General features: G+C 43.5%; 1 protein-coding gene and 1 long non-coding RNA gene across 3 annotated transcripts in view; both read right to left on the minus strand.

Annotated features, from left to right (window-relative positions):
* The window catches only part of TMEM87B (transmembrane protein 87B), a 40,721-nt gene extending 26,599 nt beyond the window's left edge, over nucleotides 1-14,122 (minus strand). Inside the window, exons 1-7 of one of the 2 annotated variants that reach the window (XM_075596348.1) lie at nucleotides 13,949-14,122; nucleotides 5,369-5,429; nucleotides 4,720-4,811; nucleotides 4,271-4,408; nucleotides 3,481-3,507; nucleotides 2,553-2,603; nucleotides 2,369-2,425 (exon numbers count right to left, since the gene is read on the minus strand). In XM_075596348.1, coding sequence (XP_075452463.1) covers nucleotides 2,369-2,425; nucleotides 2,553-2,603; nucleotides 3,481-3,507; nucleotides 4,271-4,408; nucleotides 4,720-4,811; nucleotides 5,369-5,429; nucleotides 13,949-14,107 — 585 coding nt within the window. In that variant the 5' untranslated portion in view covers nucleotides 14,108-14,122. Of the gene's footprint in view, nucleotides 1-2,368; nucleotides 2,426-2,552; nucleotides 2,604-3,480; nucleotides 3,508-4,270; nucleotides 4,409-4,719; nucleotides 4,812-5,368; nucleotides 5,430-13,704 lie in introns of both variants that reach the window. The other variant, XM_075596350.1, reaches the window with a different exon arrangement.
* Nucleotides 14,123-19,941: 5,819 nt separating this feature from the next.
* LOC142492994 (uncharacterized) lies at nucleotides 19,942-22,372 on the minus strand. The gene is made up of 2 exons (XR_012800948.1): nucleotides 21,873-22,372; nucleotides 19,942-20,203 (listed from the first exon to the last, which is right to left on the minus strand). It is a non-coding gene; the product is annotated as an uncharacterized LOC142492994 (long non-coding RNA).
* Between the last annotated feature and the right edge of the window lie 162 nt (nucleotides 22,373-22,534).

Consider the following 22,534-nt stretch of genomic DNA (forward strand, 5'->3'; position numbering starts at 1 on the left):
GTACGCAGAATACTTACCTTACCTTTGTAATCAATAATATTTTGATATACTTCACGATTTGCATCTTTGCGCTGTGTTTTTTGTCTTTGTTCTCCTAGTGTATTGAGGGTGCTGAGCCACCCTATATTCTTATCAGCTGCAGACGCTCTTGTTATTTAACACGGTTATGTATGCCTTTTAATGTATCACTCTGTTAGACACTCGGGGTAATTGATGGGTTAATTATATATCACCAAGATTGGTTTTAATCACTTTATAGTTGTAATTTAGCTGCGCACTTTGATTTTCTTCTTTTTCACCCATTTGTAAAGGCATGACAATTTAAATTTGCCCAAGAGCACACCGTGCATAAGAGGTCATAGAGAAAATGTATCCTGTAAGCCTGTGTATTGAAGACAAATACTTTACCCACTAAACTAAGCTTCCAACCAGAAAGCACATACATATTTAAGTTTATATTTCGTAAGCCAGTGGTTTTCACCTGGAATTCCGCGAGCACCCTCCAGGGTTCAACGGCCGCCACGGGGAGAGAGCCAGGACAATTCTCCCAGCTGTCCCAGGACCGGGGGCGTGGAGAAACCCCCGGATAGCAATGACCCAACGTCTCCCGAGCTAAGCAGCCGGCAGCTCACTGCTATCCTCTCTGCCTGCTCCGGTCGGCGCGCAGTGAGGGGGGGGAAACACACTCCAAGAGCTTCACTCCTGAACTGGTCCAGACAGGAGGTCAGAGTGTACGAGAGTGCGTGTGCTTGTGTGGAGAAAGAGGCAGAGTGAGCGCGGGGGAGAGTGCGCAAGTCTGAGAGTGCGTGCGCAAGTGGGAGTGTGTGTGGGAGTGTGTGAAAATGGGTGAAAGTGTGTGGGTGAAAGTGTGTGTGTGTGTAAGTGGGAGAGTGTGAACGTGCGCAAGCTGGAGAGGGAGAGCGTAGCAGGGAGAGAGATGGGGGGTGGTGAGATGGAGCAAGACGGGGGGGGGGGGGCGAGAGACAGTGGGCGAGGGTTGGGGTTCCCCAGAATATCAAAATCTAAGTCTGTGGTTCCCTAACCAAAATAAATGGTTGAAAACCACTGCATTAAGCACATAATGCTTTCCGCAAAGCTAGTCCCATACCCTGTACTCCTACATTTAGTTAGAAAGGTAAGCAACATAAATACTGGATCCATTCCTGTAATGATCAAAAAGTATGGTTCCTGCTGCATTAACACAGAATTTACAGTTTATCAAAATTAAGAGAATACAAGCAGTTTCTTCTTAGTTACTCGAGTTCTCTCTTTTTATTTTTTATTACATAAAACAAGGTATTGAGAACGTTAAAAGAGAACGCATATAAGGTCATGATGCGCTGGTATCACACCCCACTACGTTTGTCCAAATTTGTCAGCGATAATTCCCCGCTCTGACCAAAACAGTGCGGGGAAATAGCAGACTTAGTTCACATGCTGTGGTCCTGCCCTAGGGTACTTCCGATTTGGGAGAGCATTAGAGCATGGGCACAAAGAATCCTCGACTTAGAGGTCCCCCTGGACCCGTGGCTGTTCTTGTTGGGCAGACGGGCCCAGGGGCTGCCGAAAGCGGCACACAAATTGGTAGCACACTTGGCTACCGCCACCAGGTGCGAGATCGCAGCAGTGTGGAAACAACAAGATTTACCAGTAATCCCCAAAATTCGAAACAGAATGTGGCATGTTTGCCAGATGGAACAGTTGACAAGCTGGGTCAACGATTCTGGCCGAAATTTCCTCAAAGTATGGGAGCCATGGATTACCCAGTCAGACATCCCCGGGATAGATGCCAGCACAATTTTGCAATAATAAACACAAGTGCGTTCTCTGGTGACTGAGCGGAACATACTATAACATAGATACGCGACAGGTAGGAGCCCCCGACCAATAAAAACAGTTCCAAGATGAGGAGTCGTCAGGCTCTCCTAAGAGTGCACAGCACATACCGAAAGCAGGTTCACCGACACCGGAGCACACGGTGGAAGTCCATTCCCCCCCCCCCCTTCTCTCCCTGATGTTTTCACCCTCTGTTGTCTTGTCTTTGGTCCGGTTAGTCGTGTTTGTCTAGTCCTGTGAGTTTATGTTGTTAGTCCCATGTTGATTTTGAGTGATTTTACCCTTGATGGTGAGAGTGAAAGGGGAAAACCTCGGTAGGTTTCTTATCGTTTTACTATGGGATGTCGCATAATATATTTGTTGTGAAACCCAATAAAAAACTTTGAAGTTAAAAAAAAAAACAAGGTATTGAGGTGTGAAACAATCTACTAGTTTGTATAGGGTCACTTTCCAACATCACTGCAATAATCTTCTCATAATTAATCAAAATTCATAACAGAAAAAATGGCAAACAATGTAAACTATCCCTCACCTGTGAACCTTTCTGACTTTTTGAGTTGCTGGCACTTGCTGCTGGTTTATGTTGTTCCTTGGGACAGAAAGCAGATTTCACTGTGTAAAAATGTTTTGGAACATACATTTCATAGTCTGCAATGGACAACTCTTTCTAAGTAGCCCACGTTGGAAATATTTCCAAGCGTTATGCAAAATCTTACCTCTGGTAACTTTTCCTTTTTGGAGGAGATAGTACTTGTAGTGGTTTCACCCTGTGGCCATGGACAAAATACAAATGTCATATCCATAACATTTCTATAAATATAGACTGCAACAAAAAAAAAATACATATACACACACACACGCACGGGTGGAAACATCCCAGCACTTAACAATCCACTCTTGGCGCCCGTTCCCTGCTGCAACTTGTAATGTGATCTCCATTCTCAGCAGGGGCGTCTTGGCTGCGGCACACGTGCCCGGTCCCCTGCTCGGGCGGGTGATTTCTGGCCGGCTAGGTGCGCGCTCATTTGGGGGCACAGCCACAAAGCTAGTTCGCCCCGATTGGGCGAACTGCTCACGTGACGCACTTCCGCACGGCAAAATCAAATTTGCTTGATCTGCAAGCATCTAAGCACCGAGCATGCGCAAGCGCTTGCTTACGCTGGCCACACACATTGCCTCAATGTGTTTCAGAGCGGCCAGCGTGAGCGCGCCTGCCCGCTCAGCGCCACCCTGGCCGAGGCCTAAGTATAGTATGTACAGACAGATAAACTACAAGTCCCAGAAGCCCTTGTGTAAAGTGCCATGACATTACCCAGGGATCAGCCAATCAGTGCAGAGTTTGATAATCACACATGGCTTCAGCAAGGTATGACCTGATTTGCTAGAATTCACATTAAATACAATGTAACACTAAAATACAGCAGCTACTGTAAGTGTGCAACCAGATCCCAGTTTCATATATAGATAGACAGTGTATACACACACTGAGATAAATCAGATCCTAATGACATCATATACAGTGTACATAAACAATTATTTTTATAGAAAAGTGTGCACAAAAGATCTAAAAGTGGGAATCCTTATTCATTACCACCCCCTCAATGTTCTTCATTTTTTAGTTAGAGACATAAATACTTGACTCACAAGAAGCGGTGGGACCACCAGACTCATCTAGAAAACAAAGCATGAAATAAGAAGGTACATGTTAAGACATTTAAGATTTGACAGATGTATCCAGAAACAACAAAAATACTAGATAGATTAACAGCAGCTCCAAAACCAAGAACGTGCCAGGCTTGCCACTTTAAGGCCGCAAAACCCCTACACATTTGTGCTTTTTAGTTTTCTTTTTATTCCTAATCAAAACAAGAGGGCGGGGGGGCAGGGGGGGGTGTCCTGAACAGAACCGTGCTATTCTCAACTCTGTGGACCTCACCTTTTCTTAAAAATATACCATTAACGTTGCCGTTAACAAAATGGCTGCTTGTTCGGCCTGACTCTACGTGAGAGAATTGAAAAGCAGCAATGTAGTCAGTCCTGGAGTGGCTACCAGCACCCACTACGGAGGTAAGTAAGTCTGGAAGCAGGGGGTCCCCGTAGTGGAAATGAATGAGGTTCATCTTCCACAACAACCCCACCCCCCCAATCCTGTACAAATTTTTATTTATTTTTTAAACTGGTTTGGATTGCCTCATTAAGTACCTAGGTCAAGAAACCGTTAACTCCATTGCCCGAGAATTTTTTTTAAATAACAATTATTGCTATGCAACATTTGACCCCCTTGGCTGCAAGTGAGGAAGGCAATACAAATGGAGGTTCGATATCGGCTTCCTCACTAGAAAAACCGAAGAGGGATGACCCCACCCGATAAGTACCTTAGCGTAATTTCCAGCACCCCAACTGAGCCTCTCACTGGATGGAATGGAATACTTACATTCAACGTGGGAAATGTTTGAGTCTCTTTGTTGCATTCAAGGTTTTCAGCTCTATGTTTGTTGCACTGTGTCGACTGCAAGAAGCTGGCACAAATATCGTCAAAATCATCATCATTATGTCTTCTTGCTATAATCTCCTACAGTAGGGGGGAGAGGGGAACAACAACAACACGTTACAACAGTGTTTGTTAGGGGACGAGCAAGATATTTATGATGTAGAGAACTAAGGAACAAATACTGGTGCGTGGATCTGACATACAGAAGACAACCATTTTGAACAGGGGGGGGGGGGTAAAGCTATATGACATTTATGGTATACTTAGGCTGAAAGGACAAAAATGTATATATTTTTTTTAATGACCTCTGATTCCTTTCTGTAGAGTGAATGATAAGTTTTGTAGCTAAAACGTTGTGGTATTGTTGATCCTGTTTTGTAAAGAACACTTACTTCAAGGTTGGTAAATTCATTGTAACACGGGTGATATTTGAAATACGTTTCAACGGTAAACTTCAAAGCATCTGGGCAATTAGGTGTTTCAACTGTTCCAGGAAAAAAAATAAAGTAAAAGAGCGGGTTAATGTGGCTTAAAAAGCCTGCAATTAAAATAGTAATAACCAACAGAAATCCTTTTACGCAATTACACGGATTTGTTTGGTTATTCCCTTAACATGAAGACCCCTATTCAATTTTGGGGGACATTCACTATCTGGCTGGAGGCACTGAACATTGGAGTTTTTTTTATTTTCCGCTTTCAAGTGCTCAGTTATAGATTTGCATTTTTAGAAACAGGACACACCATACAAACAACTCAAGGAGAAGGAGCGGCTCAGTGAGTAAAGACACTGACTCTGGCACTGAGATTGAAGCAGGGGAGACTGGTTCAATTCCTGGTGTCGGCTCCTTGTGACCTTGGGCAAGTCACCTTATCTCCCTGTGCCTCAGGCACCAAAAACATAGATTGTAAGCTCTACGGGGCAGGGACTTGTGCCTGCAAAATGTCTATGTAAAGCGCTAAGTAAAACTAGCAGGGCTATACAAGAACATGCTATTATTATTTTACTCTTGTCCCCCCTTTAAAAAAAAATAATATACTTACTTTTTAGACTTATGTCTGTAGAGCTATACAATGTTTTTCTGAAGACCAGAGGACCCGACCTCTAAAAAAAATAAAAAAACCTTGTATTAGAATACAGGTACAGTATGCTCTTTTAAACAATAATTTAAACAAGTATGAAAATGTTGCATTTTTAAAACAAAAATGCTAATAAGACTGTGACCGATTTGCCGTCTAACACGGGTGGCAACATCAGCAACTAACATAAGTTGCTGGTAATAAAAGCAAATGTAGGCACATACTGTATTCATACGAGAAGCAAAGTGTCAATGAGGGGTCAAGTTAGTTAAAACACAAGCTAAAAAAAACATTACTGAACTGTTTAGTGTTTCAGTAAACATTGAAATGGTAAATAAAAATAAAGTGGGGGGGGGGAATGTTTATGATTTAGGTAGATTAGAGTGGTCACGTTTGACAGCTACAATTTTTTGCCCAAAAGTACAAAAATAATACACTCTAATCTCCTAAATCCAAAAGGCAGAATACAGAATGGCACTATAATGTCAACTACTATAGTTATAAAAAAAAAGACCTGCGAGTCATTCATTTAACAGACTTAAAAGAAGCAATACAGGTTTCATTTATTGGGGCTATTTTTGTTGTTTTTTTTTTTTATTACAGGGTTGACGCAGGGGGTCTCTGGAGCAGAAATGTGTTAATTTGAGCTACGGGGACCCCCTGCTTCCAGAGATACTTACCTTCGTAGCTGTGACGGTATCTAGCAACGGCTTTAAATGTCCTGTAGCCTAGAAGTGCGCTGGATTTTTTTGGGAGGGGCACGGCGGTTGCAAAGGCCCCACGCTCTTCCCTGAAGCATTAATGCCGGGGGATCGCGTGAGGCCTCTGTAACTCACTTAACGGGATTCAGAAGAGTTACTGTGACGCTGCGTCACTTTGTGTCATGTGATGTCACATGCCCGTCGCCATGGCAATACAGCGTCAAATTATACCTCGGGGTCACGTGACGTCTCCCTGCGGCGTCATTTGACACCGACAAACAAGGTAAGGGAGGTGCGAGAACGAGGGGAGCAGGCAGGGGGGCGCAGCTCCAAAAGTTTGCGCTCCCCTGCTGTAGGCCAATATGAAGCCGTGACGTCATCCGTTGCGGCTCCCTATTGGCCCGTGTGACCAGGACCTTTAAACTCCACTGATGCCATCACCGCTAAAGGGGGTAAGTATCTCTGGAAACGGGGGTCCCGTGGAGCTAAAACAGTAGAGCTCTGGAGATCCCCTGCTTCACACCTGTAACAAAACAATAAATGAAACCTGTATTACCACTTTAAAAAGTAGGAGAGCAATGTAACAAAACAATGCGGAAAGCCAGTAGGATGTTAGGTTGTACAGGGAGAGGTGATGTCACTTTACATATCATTGGCAAGACTGCACCTAGAGTACGGTGTTCAGTTTGAGACCATATTTTAGAAGGACAATCAATCAAGAATGAGCTAAATAAATAGTGCATGGTCTTCTCTACACTGCAGATTCTACACCATAGAATGTAATCAGGAAAGACTAAAGGACCTGAATATGTACAGCTTAAGAGGAGAGAGAGTGGGTATGATATAAACTGTCAAATACATACATGGGTATAAACAAAAAAGTGCAGGAGGGAAGAATATTGCCGAGAAAGATGTGCTAGAATAAGGTCATGCTCTGAAGCAGGCCAAGGGGAAAGTCAGGACGTATGTCTTCACTTAAAAGGGTGGTGGATATGTGGAAGAACCTCCTTGCACAGGTGGTAGAAGATAATACAGCAAGGGAGTTTAAAAAAAAATAATAATAATAAATGGATTGGGGTAGACACAAGGCGGAGGTTTTACAGCACATAGAAAAATAGGCAGACCATGTGATTCTTATCTGCTGTAAAATGATATGTGTCTAGTACCAAAAAACTTAGTGTGAGCAGTCATCCCTTATTAAAGTTTATGGGAGACAGATTTTGATTAGAAATATAAATACAGTATATAGATATAAATCAGATGATTTCTTTTTCCAATGAAAAGCAGGAGTACAGAACGTGCTAAAAATGTATGAAAGAGGAAAACCAAGAACACAAGTCATCACTTCATGGGTGGTAAAGATTTACAATAAGATAAGAGGTGCTCTTTTATGGTTAGAAAAGAGCACAAACAAGATACCCATAACAAATGGTTACTCCAAAAGACAGAAGTCATAATGGAGCTACTCCCAACACTGACCAACTAGGCTTGTGTCACACACATACAGTCAGAGCAGCAGATCACACAAGCCCGCCTTTAAGTGGATTGTGTGTGAGAACACAGCATCGCTTACTTTTTTTTAATTGAATTTTGAGCATTGGTTAGGGTGACGCGGGACAGTCCCAGCGAAACCAGGACAGTCAGAGTTTAGCCTGGACAGTCCCATCTGTTTTTTTTTTTTTTTTTCGTAGAGCGGAGCAAGGGCTGCAGCACGCAATGTCTATTCCGGCTGTTAGGTGGCACTGGGGTGAGGAGACACCTTGTGGGAGAGGTGATAGTGTAACATGAGGGACAGAGAGCGACTGGGCTAAGGGGGTGGGGGAGAGCGCGAGTGCGAGCGGAAAGAAAGAAAGACAGAAAGACAGAAAGACAGAAAGTAGAATTAATAATACAGCATAGATGAGAATGCTATTAGACAAGTACCATTAGATTATTTCTTTTTAATTGATGCCATGATAATATCAGGAGATTAAATACATATCTGGTGCTTTATGGGGTTAATCTAGCAACAGACTTTTCCTGGGTCTGTGCTGGTCTTCAAAGAGGACTTAATTGGGGGGCATATCACAGATGGCCCACTAAATGTGACATATGTGTTGTTTAGACCAGGGGTGTGCAACATTTTCAGAGACCCCGCGCTCTTCCCCAAAGCATTTAAATGAAATGCCGGGTGAGTGCGTGAGGCCTCTGTAAGTTCCCTTACCTTGTGTCCGGCAGCTTCCAGCGACACGTCGCCATGGCGAAGTAGCATCAAATGACGCAGCGGGGTCACATAACGTTAGAAACGCAGCAGACAAGGTAAGGCGGGGGGCGAGAGCAGAGGGGGGAGAACAGGCAGTGGGCGCAGACGAAAAAAAAAAAAAAGTTTGTGCACCTCTGGTTTTCAAGGCCATAAACGATAACCAGACATTATTCTGCCAGACTCAAAGAAAACTAAACGTTCAGGAAGGATTGCTGGTGCATTCCAGAGAGAGGGCATTCACAGGTCAGGACTTAGTTGGGGACTTTACTAAAAATTAGAATATCCTGTGACGTCATCAAATGTACATACCAAGAGTTACATATTTGTAATCGTGGCAAAGAGTCGCATGCAATAAGACTAGACACACGACATGAGAAAAAGGTGCCAAGGACAGTTATCCATTTGTAACTCTAAATTAGGATGAAGACGGTCGTGATTAGTCTCGTTGCGTCTGTCATAATTGCCTCAATCTATTGATGTGAATCACGTGTGTCTAGGTATTAAGAGAAGGGAAGTTATGAGTGCGTTTATATATTGAGGCAAAACTTAAACATTGTTTGGTAGAAGTTTTTTTTACTCTGTAGAAAAACCGTCAACTTAGCAGCTGATTTACGACAGGGGTGGGCTTATGTTGTTTCAATGGGGAAAAATAGTACATAAGATTTAGCAAGGTATTATGAAAATCAGATTTCAACAGAGGTGTGTTTTGAACCAAACACATGAATCCGTTACCGAACCCTTCCTATTCCTCCATCTCTTGCTTTTCCCTCCTTTGAGGCTCACACTGTCCAGATCTTCTCTCCTCTTCCTGTCCATGTGGCGGTCATCTATCGCCCACCTACCTCTACTCATCCCCCTTCTGCCTTTCTCTCTCACTTTGAATCCTGGCTCTCTTTCTTCCTCTCCTCAGACTCCCCTGTTCTTCTCCTTGGGGACTTCAATTGCCACATTGATGACCCCTCTCTCCCTTGGGCTTCCCCGCTTTCTCTCTCTAACCTCTTCTTTTGGCCTTCAACAGTGGACTGCAGCCAGCACCCACAAGGATGGTCACTACTTGGACCTGGTTTTCACTAAAAACTTCTCTCTCTCCAATTTCTCCATTTCCCCTTTTCCTCTCTCTGACCATCATCTCATCTCATTCTCCCTATTTCGCTTCTCCCCTTCTCCACATCCATCTACCCCCCGGTTCTGCAGAAACCTGCGCTCTATTCACTTACCTGACTTTGAGTCCACTTTAAGCTCCTCCCTCTCCTCTCTCAGCTCTGCTACAGACCCTGACAACCTGGTCAGTAACTACAACTCTGTCTTGTCCTCGTCTCTTGATCTACATGCCCCGCTTTCTCTCTGCCGCACATGCCCTTCTAAACCTAGACCCTGGCTAAATTCCCACACGCGCATGCTGCGTTCCTCCACTCGTTCCTCTGAACGCCTCTGGAGGAAATCTCATACTCTCGCAGACTTCCTTCACTACAAATTTATGCTATCCTGTTTCAACTCTGCCCTCTCGCAAGCTAAACAAGCCTACTTTTCTTCACTAATCAACATGCACAAGTCTAACCCACGCCGACTGTTCTCTGTCTTTGATACTCTACTCAAACCACCCTCAGTTGTCTCTCCTTACTCCATCTCCGCTCAGGACTTTGCTGACTATTTTAAGGAAAAGGTGGAATCCATACGGCAGAACATCCCCTCTGTTTCTTCCTCCCATCCTACACCTCTTCCTAACTCTCCTCCTGCCTTCCTTGACTCTTTTTCCACTGTCTCAGAGGATGTGTTGCTGTTGATCACCTCTTCTCCCTTTACCACTTGCCCTCTTGACCCCATTCCCTCCCATCTCCTAAAACCTCTTGCTCCTACTATAATCCCTACGCTCACACACATTTTTAACTCCTCCCTCTGCTCTGGAACCTTTCCATCCTCCTTCAAACATGCAACAGTTATACCATTACTCAAAAACAGCAAGCTTGACCCTACCTGTCTTTCTAACTATCGACCTGTCTCCCTCCTGCCTTTTGCCTCTAAACTCCTTGAACGTCTTGTATTCTCTCGCTTGCTCCACTTTCTCAACACCTATTCTCTCCTAGACCCTCTACAATCTGGCTTCCGCACTGCTCACTCCACGGAAACAGCCCTCACTAAAATAACTGATGATCTCCATGCTGCCAAAGACAGAGGTCATTACACTCTGCTCATATTACTCGACCTCTCTGCAGCATTTGACACAGTGGACCACCCTCTTCTCCTCCACATTCTCCATACTCTTGGTATTCGGAACAAAGCTCTATCCAGGATCTCATCCTACCTCTCCCATCGTACTTTCAGTGTCTCTTCTGCTAACACCTCCTCCTCCTCTATTGATCTCTCTCTGGGGGTACCCCAGGGCTCTGTCCTCGGATCGCTTCTCTTTTCTCTGTACACACTCTCTCTAGGTGACCTAATAACATCTTTTGGGTTTAATTATCACCTCTATGCTGACGACACACATATATACTTTTCAACACCTGACCTTACACCTGCTGTACAAACCAAAGTTTCTGAATGTCTCTCTGCTATATCATCCTGGATGGCCCTCCGACGTCTTAAACTCAACATGGCTAAAACAGAGCTCCTCATACTTCCTCCCAAACCTGGCCCTACTACCTCCTTCCACATTACTGTTGGAACTACAATCATTCACCCAGTAGCCCAAGCACGCTGCCTAGGGGTCACACTCGACTCCTCTCTCAAAACATTGCTAAAACTTGTCGCTTTTTCCTCCGCAATATAACAAAGATACGCCCTTTCCTCTGTTGCTCGACTGCCCAAACTCTGACTCAGGCCCTCATTCTCTCCCATCTTGATTACTGTAACCTCCTGCTTTCCGGCCTTCCTGCCTCTCACCTGTCTCCCCTACAATCTATCCTAAATGCTGCTGCCAGAATCACTCTACTCTTTCCTAGATCCGTCTCAACATCTCCCCTCCTGAAATCCCTCTCCTGTCTTCCAATCAAATCCCGCATCTCACACTCCATTCTTCTCCTCACTTTTAAAGCTTTACACTCTTCTGCCCCTCCTTACATCTCAGCCCTAATTTCTCGCTATGCACCATCCCGACTCTTGCGTTCTGCTCAAGGATGTCTTCTTTCTACCCCCCTTTGTATCTAAAGCCCTCTCCTGCCTTAAACCTTTTTCACGGACTGCCCCACATCTCTGGAATGCCCTTAACCGCAGTACCCGACTAGCACCCTCTCTATCCACCTTTAAGAGCCACCTTAAGACACACTTGCTTAAAGAAGCATATGAATAGCACTGTGGATATTCTGAACACATGATACATAAAGCTTGGCCCCCTGCAGACGCACTTACCAGAACTCCCTCCTACTGTCTCTGTACGTTCTACCTACCTACCAATTACACTGTAAGCTCCTCTGGGCAGGGACTCCTCTTCCGAAATGTTACTTTTATGTCTAAAGCACTTATTCCCATGATCTGTTATTGATATTATCTGTTATTTATTTGATTACCACATGTATTACTACTGTGAAGCGCTATGTACATTAATGGCGCTATATAAATAAAGACATACAATACAATTCTCATTTCTACTCCAGTGACCTCTACAGGGAAACTTCTGAGATATGGTAACATAATGTATAGGTATTTATGTTTTATCCTGTTATTTTAAGAAACGGTCCTACATTTACTATAATTGTATGTTCTTGAAAAACTTTCTGTAAATATATATTTATTTTTTTTAACATTTAATAAGTGATGCTTTGGGGCTCTGAATGAACTGTTGCATGCTCTGGAGTATCTACATTTTCGGACACATTTTGCTACAACAGATGTGTTATAAGTGCATTGTCTTTTCTATTAAACAGGGGTCGGAGACCCTGGCAGATATATTCATTTACATATTTTTCCCATAATTCTTGGGTGGTGGTAGCAGCGTATAGATATGATAGCAATTGAGTAAGGGGTTAATATTAACTCATTGAAAAGTACCTTGCACAGGAGAAAGGCAAGTAGGATAGAGTAGCCGTGTATATTAACCCTGGTTACATATCCAAGTTACGTGCTCACTTGTGTGCTGTTCGTGACAGATGGTACATGGGGACAGATAGATGGGAGATACTGTTCATTTGAGGGACATTTGCAAAGGTGAAAAGTGGGCCAGCTTGTTAGCTGTGTATTAACCCATGTCCTGTATGCTGGTCACATTCTCACAGGTGTGCCGTACGAGACAGATCTCATTTGTTTTATTAAGTTTTTATAGAATGTACCCAATTTTCAAACAGAAAAACTTGCTCCTTGATTTAAGGAATCATTATGCAAAATTTGGTTACATTTTACGGAGGTGTCCAAATGCATAGCGAAAAACACAATTTTCCAAATTATACAGTAGATTATGACTTTATTGTATGGTCAGTAGAAATGGACTTCTAACAGCCCAAACTTAATTGGTCAGTATAGTGTTCTCGTCTGGGGTCCACTATCACAAAGTCTGCCAAGTGATGTTTGCTCTTGGCTTGACAAAGAGCTTGGTGTAGCTGAAATTTTGCATTCGCTTCACAATAAATCTAGAAAGATTTTATCTACTTCTTTTCCCAGAGTGGTTATTGACACAAAAATGGCCAAACACTGACATTGCAGCATCTCTTTTTCCCTCCTCCCTATTTTTTTTTTTTACTTTCCCTCCCCTTGTTTTCCCAATCCCTTTACCTTGCCCCCGTAGTTTGCTTTATACACCTACAGCTAGTTTTCAGCCTCACTTTATCATTTTTTTATCACTTCTACCACTGTGTACAATTTATTGGTAAGGTCTATTTTGCATATTAAAATGGTATTAGCAGATGTTCTGTTTATTCCAGTTTTTGAGTGCTGGGGGCCACTGTGTTTGTTTCTTGATTTTTGTTATATTGTGAAGATCTACACTTGTTCCTTGTTTTTTTTTAATCTTTGCTCTTTGATCAATCGGATGCTGTATTTATAAATAGGCCAATTTTTGTTTCTTTTTCTAGCCATGTATCCGTAGTAGGGCAAGTCCTGCCAGCCCTCATCCCAACTGCGCATGCTTCAGCAGCGAACTGCGACGACGGCACTGCCAGATAGAACTGACTTAATCACGTGCGGTCAGCATCAGAAGAATAGGGGGTCGCTACGGCGTCTCGTAGAGAAAAAAAAAAAAATATCTGTTATGCTTCTCGCGGCAGCACGCGCCAGGGAATCAAAACAAACTTTATTGACAGCTGTTTGACCACGAGAAACTGGCGCGCTGTAACCCTTGGCTTCAATCACATCGCGCGCCGAGGCTCGTGTTCTGCTGGCGTCACCCCTACTCATGCGCCGTCCCCTACAAACAACTGGCTCCCACTTACGTTCAGGACTATCCTGGACCAGACTCCCGCCTCCGGCACCGCCTCCACCAGGGGCCTCGGGCCCAGGCACAGGGCTAGAGCGAGGGCTGTCAGGGGGAAACGGGCGGCGGCAGCCATGCTGAAGCCCCCCTGCTGGCTTCCCGGCGCCGGTCTCTTCATCCACTGTGTACACACCGCCCCCTTTGTATCTCTCACACTGTGAGTGTGCGCGGGGCTGCCTGCGCCAACCCGGAGCCTGGCTCACCTGAACGGTGGTGACATCACTGTTCCACCTGGAGGAAGGAGGGTGACGTGTACACCGCCCCTTTGTGGTGACATCCCAGGAGGGAGGGGGTGACGTGTGAGGAGGAGGAGCGGCATGTGGAGCAATGGAGGCGCGTTCCAAGACACAACAATGACACATACACGCACGCGCCGCGCGCCCTACCCCCCCCCCCCCCCCAAAAAAAAACAACTGCACCATATGTATCAAAGAAGAAAGTTCCGTTGAAAATAATAGGGTTTTTTTTTTTACCTTCATACATAAACCTATATATCCTTTTTTCAGATCAGCTCTTCAACTGCTTCTTCATAGTGACCAGAACTCACAGGAGTACAAAGGACACTAACTTATTGTAATGTGATTTGAGATAAGTCGAAAGACTTTGACATTTACATTTCTATGTTTTGCCTGCATTTATAACATCAGTAAAGTTCAGTTTTAAGTTAGCTTAATCCTGTTGGTACCTTATGGGTGTAGCTACAACTTCATGGGTTCTGACACTAAGGCCCCATGACTTGCTAGCTACGTTCCTTCAGACCATGCTCGGTTTTCTAGGAGAGATTGCCTTGTTAACGCAATCTGTTGCCAAGTAGAATGGAAGGAGGACTCCATCCATTCCGTTCTATCATGTTCAGAGAAGCGGTCACGTGATTGCGAGTGTCGGATGTGCCGTGGCGCAAACTGTTTGTATGTGTGTCACATACAGCACCCCAGCACCCCTTTGAGCATGTGGCCTGTATATGGCACAAGGGTTAATACCCAGCTCTCTAGCTCAGGGGTGTGCAAACTGGGGGGGTGACATTTTGTGGGGAGGGGGGGTGTATGGCACTTGAGGCCCCACGCTCTCCCCACAAAATTGAAATAAAATGCAGTGGGAGCGTGCGAGGCCTCTGTATGCCTCTTACCTGCTCTCCGGCAGCTTCTGGCGACACCTTGTCTTCACAACGCAGAGTCAAATGGCAACGCGACATCACATGCAACCAGGGTTAATACATACGGCTAAACTAGCCAACTCGCCTTTCACCTTCGCAAGGTACTTCAAATGAGTTAATATTTACCTTTACTGGGTTGCAGTATGTCTGTTATCTACTGCCACCACCAAAGAAAATAACAATGCTCGCTCAACCTGTAGGTTGCTCGCCCAAGATATGTAAACACTTGGAAAAAATGACCACCAGGGGCTGCTAAAGCCCTAGAATGGTGCACTCAAAAGTCTGTATAGCAGGAAAATATTTAAATCCATGTATACGTCAGACAATACATGGCAATGTCACCTTAGAATATATCAGGCAACTATATACTATGCTAATAGAACTACATATCTATATGGTGTTTGTGTCTGTATGTATATGTGATACTGTCTGTACATTATGTACAATTTTGGACTAATAACTTTTTGCTGACACATCTACGCAAGTACCAGCACTCACTGTCTAATAGCTAAATGATGAAAACAATTGTCATGCAGATAATATATATATATATATATATAATTTAATAACACTATAAACAAACCGGAAATAAATCAAATGTGTTTGCAAAAACCAGTGTCACAATGGGAATGTCACAAAGTGAGGGGTATATATATATTATTTAATAACACTATAAACAAACCGGAAATAAATCAAATGTGTTTGCAAAAACCAGTGTCACAATGGGAATGTCACAAAGTGAGGGGTGGGGGGAAAAAAGGAGAAGGAAAAAAACATGAAACACAAGGAAAATACACAAAAAAAAAGTACGGAAAGTATGCTAGGGGGGCGACGTTTCGAGGGACTACCTCTTCATCTGGCCCATTCCCCCTTGTCACAAGGGGTCCCAGAAGTACTTCCCTAAGCCTTCCTTCCCCTATCACTGGTCAAATCAGACACCCCTGAAAATTGATAGCCATCATAAAGTGTAGGCTGAACACAGCTTGTAGAAGGGCAACAAAAATCTACTATACTGTAGTCAATGCCAATAGTTCAAATACCCCAGAATACTGCTGGCAATAATACAGTAAAAGCTGAACACAGCTTGCAAAGTGGCACCAGGAGTCCACACCAGTCAATGTAAATAGTTAATGAAAACAGCAATCAAACCCTCTGTGGCTCCGCTCCTCGTGTTCCGTGGAGTGCTGTGTTCAACCTACACTTTATGATAATAAATTGATTTATAAATTGATAAGACAATAATTCCCTTGGCAGCACAGTTGTGACTGCTCAGGAGTTCTCTCTTGCAGTTTCCAGCAGGAGCCTTTTCTACGGGTCTGATTCAGCTGCAATTAACCAGTTCCTGCTGGATTCCTCAGACCACTAGAGGCCATTTATTGAAGCCTCATTAAGACAGGGTTAAGTCCCGGTTACAGTCCCCTTTGTATATTAACATGGTATATTTAACACGGTAACCTCAGGTGCTAGAGATTAAGAAACATTATGATTTTTAACACTAACATTTAAAAAAAAAAAAGGACATGCTTAGGGAGAAAGTTGCTAACATTATATGAGTTAAACTCATATAGGCTTGTGTGGGGTATTGCTGCTTTAATACGAACCATGCAGATTGCTGCTTTAAAGCAGCATTGAGAGTCATCATGTCCAGTTACTGAGTTATTGCATTATATGTAAAACAAATGTTTTGCACCAAACTAATTCTTAGACCATGTGACTGCGTAATGCTAAAGACCCCAACAGTAGGATAAATGAATGAATGAATAACCAGATACTTGTAGGGGGGACCCCGAAACATAAACTTGATAGAAGACAGGTACTGGGTTGCTGTCCCGGAATTGTAAGCTCACTAATAAGTGACGCTGTAGTTAACAATAAAACCAGGAAGATTGAGCATAATAATACCCTATAACGTACCAATTGTCTAAATAAAGTCCTGAACATGAAAACATGTAGCAATCGATTGACTCACTCTGAGTGCTGCACAGTCCATGCGATCCAAAGGTGAGGGGTCCCCAGGTGTGCTTCTGTCCAAGGGGTAGGCTAGTAGAGAAGGAGAAAAACTGGAAGAGCACTACTGTAGGTATCAAAAAAGTAGAAAGGAGGGTGTGTATCCCATAAAAAGATTATTTATTGGTCATGTAAAAACAGGGCAATGGAGAGCCCTACCAACATTTCACGCTTCACAGAGAAAGCGCTCTGTGAAGCGTGAAATGTTGGTAGGGCTCTCCATTGCCCTGTTTTTACATGACCAATACATAATCTTTTTATGGGATACGCACGCTCCTTTCTACTTTTTTGATACCTACAGTAGCACTCTTCCAGTTTTTCTCCTTCTCTACAAACTAATTCTTAGAAATGTCCCTGATAAACTAATCATGTTCTTGGTTACATGTATGTTCCCAACACATGCTTAGTATACAATAAACTGAATACCTTATATTACATTCTCTAAATTAATGTATTAACAATTGAAAGCTGTGTTTATTGGCTTTCAGCAATTCCAAATGTGTAGTTATTAGGACTGATATTAGATGCCCTTACCCTGCATGGCTGGAAGAGGTTAAGAGGTGTCACAAAGAAGCATTTTTACATTCATGTTTGGCTTGAATAATTGGAATTTCTGTATTCACGTAAAATAACAGCCAAAACGTAAAACTGTAAGAAAGGAGTCTTTAAGTGAGAGTTTTAATTACTGTTATGTGTTCATTTAATGAACAAAAGATTGTGTTCTGTCACACATACAGAACGGCACATGACAAATAATCATACTGTAGCTGCATCTTAAAATGTGGAAGCATGGTGAGAAAAAGTGATTTGACCTCCCCACCTCCCTTTTCTGTCACATTGAGATAATATACTGTATATTTAAAAGACATGGGGAGAAATGAAGATGCCCTCGTGTACTCTATCCCTGCAGAGTCAAAACTGCATCAATTCATCCAAACGTGTTATTCATAAGAGTAAAACAAATTAAATCATGAAATATTTTTTATTTTTTTCAAACCAAATAGTTAGAAACAATACAGCGTCGGATACGAACACCATCTTACACGTAGAAGCTGCTATGTCAAATATATCTGTGTACATTGTACCATTACAGAGCAACTTCACATTCGCTGGCTGACAATACATTGTAGCTTTAGCTAATCAATGTCAGTGTTTTCATAATACCAAAGTTTCAGTCAATTTATTTGTTTTAAATTTACAGAATATTTGCTAGACTTATGCTTTGTTTTTCATACCCTTTTCCCGTCTGCCATTTATTCTGTCTTTTTTTGGAGGGTCTGTTTTGCAGAAAAATTAAATGTATCAATTATAAGGACAGTCCTAGTTGACAGATGAAAATAGAACTGGCCCATGTGTTGGCTGTTAGAGAAATAAAAAAAACATTGATGTATTCACGAGAGCAATAGCCACCATCGATCGTTAATGCCCATTCACTTGCCTTAAATGGCTAAATATGTCCCTTAGACTCATATCCAATCAGCTGTGAATTCACAATCAACCTGTTTAAAAAAAAACCAACCTGTTGTGCATAATTTACCTGGATGGATCTTACCAGATCACCATCGAAATATAAACATCACACCATATTGTCAATGTCTTAGGACACTTATTGTCTGAATTAGCATTTCTTCTATTCTCTCCACTATTTGAACATGCCCCACCTCACATGATAACACCAGTAAACGTGTGTACAGTCCACCCATGTCTAAGGACCATCCAGGAAAAGGAGAAGAAAAAATGCTTTGGTGTTATGTAGCAAAGTCTCCCGGCTGTAAAAATCTGGGACAAAAAAAACAGAACCCTTTGCCTTACAGAAGGACCCAACTAAAGTAATATAAAAAGTAGTAGACGTAAGAATGAAAAACATTCAGAGTTTCTGATTTGTATGAGGCCAACGTGATCCAGTATAAGATTGAAAAATATAAAATTTTTATGCACCAACTTTTAACCAACCAAGCATACCATTGCCCCTGTTAAATTTGGTGATGGGCGAGATTGCACTTTTGAAAAGAAATTGTGCTTCCTGTGATATGATTAATGATGGGTCATATATGTTCAGTTATCTAATGCAGTTTATGGAGGGTTTCCCTTAAAACTGCCGTTCAAGCTGTTGGTTTAAAAAAAATATATATATATATATATATATATTCAATATGTGCATTAAAACAATCTACACACTGACAAGTGATTAGCTAAGTTGCTGATCGATCTGTTCTCCTGTAATCAATCACTGAAATTCAGCTGGGGGTCCACTAAATGCATTTTGGGTCCTCTTCTGCTGCACTGACAGACAAAGTTCTGTGAGGAAGATCACGTGACCAGGCAGGCACTAGATTCGATTGGTTTACTGCTAGAGAGGGCAGGGCTCAAAAAGGTGATGCTGTTTCAGAAGGAGAAGGGGATGTGACTTTTTAAATGGTTTGTATAGGAACAAAAATGTTTGTTAAATTAGAATACATTCAAAATTTCTTTAAAATTGTTTATTTTTTTAAATGCTACAATTATATTCTCATAGTACAGAACTGATTTATTAAACAAAACACACATGTAGGATATTGCTTGAACTGCAGCTTTACGGTAGTACAGATTCTCCTACCTTCAAAATAAACCATTTGTATAATACGCTCAAGAGTTTATGGGGCTTATTCTATATCTGCCGAAGCAGAAATTCCTCATTGACTACTTTGGGGGAATTTCGGATGAAAATAAACACTCTTTCTTAAAGCTGCAGTTCAGTCAATATCCTGCATGTGTGGGTTTTTTTTTTTTTAATAAATCAGTTCTGTAGTAAGAAAAAATACTTTTAGCATTTTCTGTTTTAAAAAAAACAACTTTGAAAGACCAATTTTCTTGTATTCTATTTTAACACGCATGTTTGTTCATATAGCAACCATTTACATTCCCCAGATCTAAAGATGTCGCCAAACTTTGCCGATCAATAGACGGAGAACGAATTGACCGGCAGCTATGCAGTTCTTTAGGTAAGTAGAGATTGCCCACATGAAACTATTGAAGTAAAAAAAAATTTAAAAAACGGGAGCTTGAACTGCAGCTTTATTACCAAACAGCAATACATTTGCAGTAAGTATGAGTACATTTGCTCATGGATACAAATTACATTGTAATTGTGATTTGTTTACAAGTTTGTTTTTTTGTGTGCTAAATGGAACTGCATCTTTAACCAAGTCAGAGTTGAGCTCCAAAGTACTGTAAGTCCAATATGAGAATTCATGGCCTAACAGCCGTTCCATTGCACAGAATAGTGGTTGAAAAGTCGCATTTGGTTTATAACCTCTTTCTAATTGTAGCCAGGTCTCCCCAGCGCTACCGCACCCCCCTCACCTGACTGCCGATCGCGGGGGCCGCCGCGTCCAATGGCGGCTCCGTTCGGCAGTGGCAGGGGAGAGGGCGGTCAGGTCCCGGCTCGGGGGTTGCCGGGGACGCGTGCGGCCGGTTGCCAAGGCCGCACGCGCATCTCAGGGCTCCCGGCGCTCCCGTAGCCGGGCGGATAGGGCACCGCCATTGCGCTTCAACTCGCGCATGCGCAGTGAGTACCCGGCGGCCCAGTTAGCTCGCGCATGCGCAGGGAGGCTGCGAGAGACAGGGCAGAGTCGCCCATGCGCAGGGAGAACCCTAGAGCCAGGGAACAGTTGCGTGAGGGCAGGGAAGGCGCAGGAGAGTCGCGCGAGAGTAGGGGAAGTTAGTGAGAGGTTGCGGCGGCCATTACAGGTTTGTGTAGGCAGGGGGAAGGCACGCACGCGGCCTCAATGTTATTGTAAGTGCCCTGGGACTACAATTCCCATGAGGCATAGCGAGGCAGGCACCAGGTGCTTTCTAGGAGCCAATAGGGTTGTAGGACTGCCCTGGAGGGAGAATAGATACATTTCCCGGGTTTTGGTGAGTCAGTTGGAGCAGCGGAGCAGAAGGGGAAGGAAGGATGCAGGGAGTGAGTGCAACTCCTGCATCCAGATAGGTACCCTCACCCTCCAGGTAGGCCCCAACTCCCCACCAGGTTAGTGGGTAACTGATAAGGGACGGCCCCAGTTAGGGACTCTGCCCTTAGTGTGAGTGCTGTCTTGTCAGAGTCACAGCTATTAGTGCTGTGAGGTCTGACAGGCAGGCACTGTGTTTGTGCAGCACGGTTGCTGCACGGACCAAGTAAGTGGCTGTGCGTAGTGCAGGTAGCTAGTTATAGGGAGGATTAGGGACTAGGGTAGAGGTACACCCCAGGGCCCAGTTAGTCCCCTATGACACCAGAGGAAGCTGTATGGTATAGGGTTGGCCTTAGGACAGGGAATCATTCACTATAGTTAGAGCAGCAAGAGGGTTGCTGTCTGATCGCGTGTTCAGAGACTGTGTTAAAGAAGCACTCCGGCTGGAGATTCCTTTCGTGTGGATGCAGAGGTGCACCCACTCCTGCAGAGAGCAGTGCAGCACGCCGTGGGATCACTGTGCGGTGTTGCAGAGCTCCAAGGATTTTCCTGACCAGGACTGGTCAGGGAGGTATTATATATATTAAGTGCACCACCGGGCCCCAACACAGGGAAGCGCTATCCCTCACACTCACACTGGTCTTTATTGCTATGGACACTCAAGAGACTGAGGGGAATGTGATGATGGACATGTGGGTGGGGGATGGTACACAGTTGTATTGATGCACTGTTATTGATATAGTGTTTTGAAGTAAGGTGTTGTCATTGTTCATTCAGTAAACCTGTTATCCATAATACTGTGTATGTGGTTTCTGAGTGGGTTCCTATGTTAGGGTCATTCTACACGTCCATAGAATCCTACATAGGTGGAGGCGCTGTAAACGAAGATCCATTCCAGAGGATTCACCCCAGGCTCTCATTAGCGGAGGCTCAGACCTCCTGTGAGCCTGCAGGTATACGCACCACACCGGTAACAACACATGTTCTACTCACCCACACTACATATGAGATTGGGTGGGGTGGAATACCCGTTACATAATAATACAAAAACATGTAAATGATCAATATTTGTAATATCATATATGCCTGGAATTGGTTCCGTGACCATATTGTCATCACAGCAGATCTGTGTATGTCTCTGGGAGAGGGTGGTTTACAAGGCCATCAGAAAGCTGAATTGTCACTTCTAGCACAGAAGAGATTAGCTTCTCATTGCTCTGCCTTTCATTTCCATGGGTTGCTAAAGATTAAAAACGAAAGTTTGCTATTTATAGGCTTATCAGAGCTGCATATCTGTAATACATCCATGCAGAAAGTAACCTTCTTTGGATTCACTAACCAGGGGTGAGCAAACTTTCCCCCCTGCGCCCCCTTGCCTGCCTGCTTTCCCACCCTGCTCCCGCACCCTCCTTACCATGTCTCTGGCATCATTTGACGCCGTGTTGCCATGGCAACGTGTCGCCAGAGACAAGATAAGTGAAGTTACAGAAGCACCACATGATCCCCTGGCATTTAATTTAAATGCCTTGGGGAAGAGCGCAACCCCCCGCCTCGCCCAACCCCCCCCCCCCCTGAAAAATCTCATGCCCCCCAGTCTACGCACCCCTGCATTAACCTATGAAAAGCCTCACTTCAGTCATTGTTCGATTTTCCAAAGCAGTGTGACATGATTAAATCAACTTAATTTCCTTACAATA

This window comes from Ascaphus truei, chromosome 4, assembly GCF_040206685.1.
Source record: "Ascaphus truei isolate aAscTru1 chromosome 4, aAscTru1.hap1, whole genome shotgun sequence".
NCBI lineage: Eukaryota > Metazoa > Chordata > Amphibia > Anura > Ascaphidae > Ascaphus > Ascaphus truei.